General features: G+C 54.2%; 2 protein-coding genes across 2 annotated transcripts; one reads left to right on the forward strand and one right to left on the reverse strand.

Moving 5' to 3' along the window:
- Positions 1 to 278: 278 nt before the first annotated feature.
- Positions 279 to 824, forward strand: PHACADRAFT_266603 (uncharacterized protein). The gene is made up of 3 exons (XM_007403384.1): positions 279 to 412; positions 472 to 510; positions 567 to 824. Exons 1-3 carry the CDS (start codon positions 336 to 338, stop codon positions 754 to 756), a joined length of 306 nt encoding a protein of 101 aa, XP_007403446.1. The 5' UTR covers positions 279 to 335; the 3' UTR covers positions 757 to 824.
- Positions 825 to 890: 66 nt separating this feature from the next.
- Positions 891 to 1,416, reverse strand: PHACADRAFT_266604 (uncharacterized protein). The gene is made up of 4 exons (XM_007403385.1): positions 1,361 to 1,416; positions 1,178 to 1,300; positions 1,100 to 1,122; positions 891 to 1,046 (listed from the first exon to the last, which is right to left on the reverse strand). The coding sequence occupies exons 1-4, from the start codon at positions 1,367 to 1,369 to the stop codon at positions 974 to 976; spliced, it is 228 nt and encodes a 75-aa protein (XP_007403447.1). The 5' UTR covers positions 1,370 to 1,416; the 3' UTR covers positions 891 to 973.
- Between the last annotated feature and the right edge of the window lie 632 nt (positions 1,417 to 2,048).

A 2,048-nucleotide genomic window follows, 5' to 3' on the forward strand; every position in this document is an offset into this window, starting at 1 on the left:
GGGAATGCGAGCGCCGTTACGCCTGCCGGGGTGAAGTCCACGAACCGGCATCGGTGTACGGAGAGCGTTTTGGCTTCGACCATGTATTGGAACCGCAAAGGGCCGTCAGAGCTAATTTTTGTTTCTCTCGTGCACGGGAGGATGGGGAAATGACCGTGCGCGGGCGACCTGTGAGGTCTTTGAGGAGGACCAAAGTTTTTGATCGAGCCAAATGCGGCAGGAAGCGCGTCTGTGTGGACGCGCTTCGCCTCGTTCACACCCGACCAGGTTCACGGTTCAGCTCCTCGGTTACTCTTCATATTTTACGAGTCTCCTTACTCGAAAACAACCATAAAATGTCTTTCCTTGGTGGTCGTGGCAATACACCAGCTGGCTCCGTCAACCCGGAGCGCGTCGAGATGGCCATGCAAGAGTGCGTACGCGCTCAACCTTGGATTATTGCGAGCATGCCGAACTGACGTTCGCTCATAGGCTTGACATGATTACGGACGTCTTCAACAAGCTCGTCTCGTGAGTTCATACTAATAGTCCAGTTCATTCACGCTCAACCCGCGACGCCGCGCTAGGTCATGTCACACCAAATGCGTCAGCACACGATACGCGGAAGGAGACTTGAACAAGGGCGAGAGCGTCTGCATCGACCGCTGCGTAGCCAAATTTTTCGAGGTCAACAAGAAGGTCGGCGAGAAGTTGCAAACAATGGGGGGAGCTGCTGCTGGCGCGGGAGCGACACAAAGTGCGTTCGGACAGCTGTGAGGGTGTCGCCTGTCGAGGGAGCCCTGGTGATGAAAACCTGTACCTTACTCTCATATAATATGCTCCGGCAAGCCTCTAAAGCTGTGCGCCGTTCGGACGTCGCGAGCCATCCCATTTCAGATCTATGGATATACATATGCCATCGCAAGACACATACAACACGCTGGGATTAGAGGTATAGCAGCAAGAAGTCGACCGTGCCTGGAACAGCGACCAGTTACTTTGCTTGGACACCCGGGAAACACTCAGCCATTGTCTTGGAGTGCTTATTCTGAGCATGCTCTTCGAGTCTATATGACGTAGGTCAAGCTGTGTATATGGCAGAGTTCGTCTAGTGACTCACGCGGGTGCGCGGGTGGTCAGTAGCTGGTACATTGTGCGGGTAAGCGGTAGTGGCGGTTATGAGGGCACAGGGACTCACGAAAGTCTGACGGCAGGTCTGGCACATGATGTTCTTTGCTGCCTCGTTGACTTTGGTCTGAGACTTAGCAGTAGATGCTGTCTTGGCCTGGTTGCGCTCCCTCTTCTGTTGCGCTCTGGCACCCTGCGAAGATCAGTGGGTGTAAGTAGGGCTGTCTCGGGTCCGATCTAGCGATCTGCGTACGTTTCCCATTTTATCTGGAGAAAACGAAGGTGGGTGTGAAGCGATAGGACGAAGAGAGCGGGGAGAGGGAGGGGATTAATGCACCGCCTGGAGAAAGGCTGGAGGGAGAGCAAGTGCTGTAAAGCTCTGGAACGTGGCTTCGACCCCGGAGCAAACGCTCGATCGACAGAAATGGGCCTGAAATTACCAATTCGGACGTATCCCGGCGGACGAAAACTTTTGTTATGCGCAAGATTGGGACCGAGTCACTGCTCCCCGAGGCCGTTCGCTCTGGCCAGTGAAATTGGATCCGAGCCCCGGCTGTGAGAACATGAGCGATGGTTTTACCACCAGCTCTTTTTATACCGCACGTTGAGCATTCTCTCGCTCACTCAGCCTCCGCCCTACTCCCCTCTCAAGACACTCCCTGATGATGCTCGTTAACGGAGACCTCGATGCCGCTCGCGCTGCAGTCGCAACGCAAGTGAAATTTGACATCCTGACCGAGTCGCATGAGGCCGTGAGTCCCACCATGACTCACGCATGAATGTCGAGGCTGAGTGTGATGCGCTGCGCAGGATAATGAGAAGGCAAGGCAGGAGATTGCGAGAAGCTTCATCTGTATGTACATTCCATCAGTCCAACTTTTTGACGTAGACGACTTACATTGGTCCACAGCCGATACCATTACAGGCAGGAGTCTTCATTG

The sequence above is a fragment of the Phanerochaete carnosa genome (assembly GCF_000300595.1).
Source record: "Phanerochaete carnosa HHB-10118-sp unplaced genomic scaffold PHACAscaffold_1099, whole genome shotgun sequence".
NCBI lineage: Eukaryota > Fungi > Basidiomycota > Agaricomycetes > Polyporales > Phanerochaetaceae > Phanerochaete > Phanerochaete carnosa.

What these genes read in the sequence shown, in the direction of transcription:
- PHACADRAFT_266603 (XM_007403384.1), top strand. Translation starts at nt 336, where the DNA reads ATGTCTTTCCTTGGTGGTCGTGGCAATACACCAGCTGGCTCCGTCAAC. An exon ending in GTCGAGATGGCCATGCAAGA is followed by an intron (nt 413 to 471) that starts GTGCGTACGCGC and finishes GTTCGCTCATAG; the next exon opens with GCTTGACATGATTACGGACG. An exon ending in GTCTTCAACAAGCTCGTCTC is followed by an intron (nt 511 to 566) that starts GTGAGTTCATAC and finishes ACGCCGCGCTAG; the next exon opens with GTCATGTCACACCAAATGCG.
- PHACADRAFT_266604 (XM_007403385.1), bottom strand. An exon ending in AGACCTGCCGTCAGACTTTC is followed by an intron (nt 1,123 to 1,177) that starts GTGAGTCCCTGT and finishes ACAATGTACCAG; the next exon opens with CTACTGACCACCCGCGCACC. An exon ending in CTGACCACCCGCGCACCCGC is followed by an intron (nt 1,047 to 1,099) that starts GTGAGTCACTAG and finishes TACGTCATATAG; the next exon opens with ACTCGAAGAGCATGCTCAGA.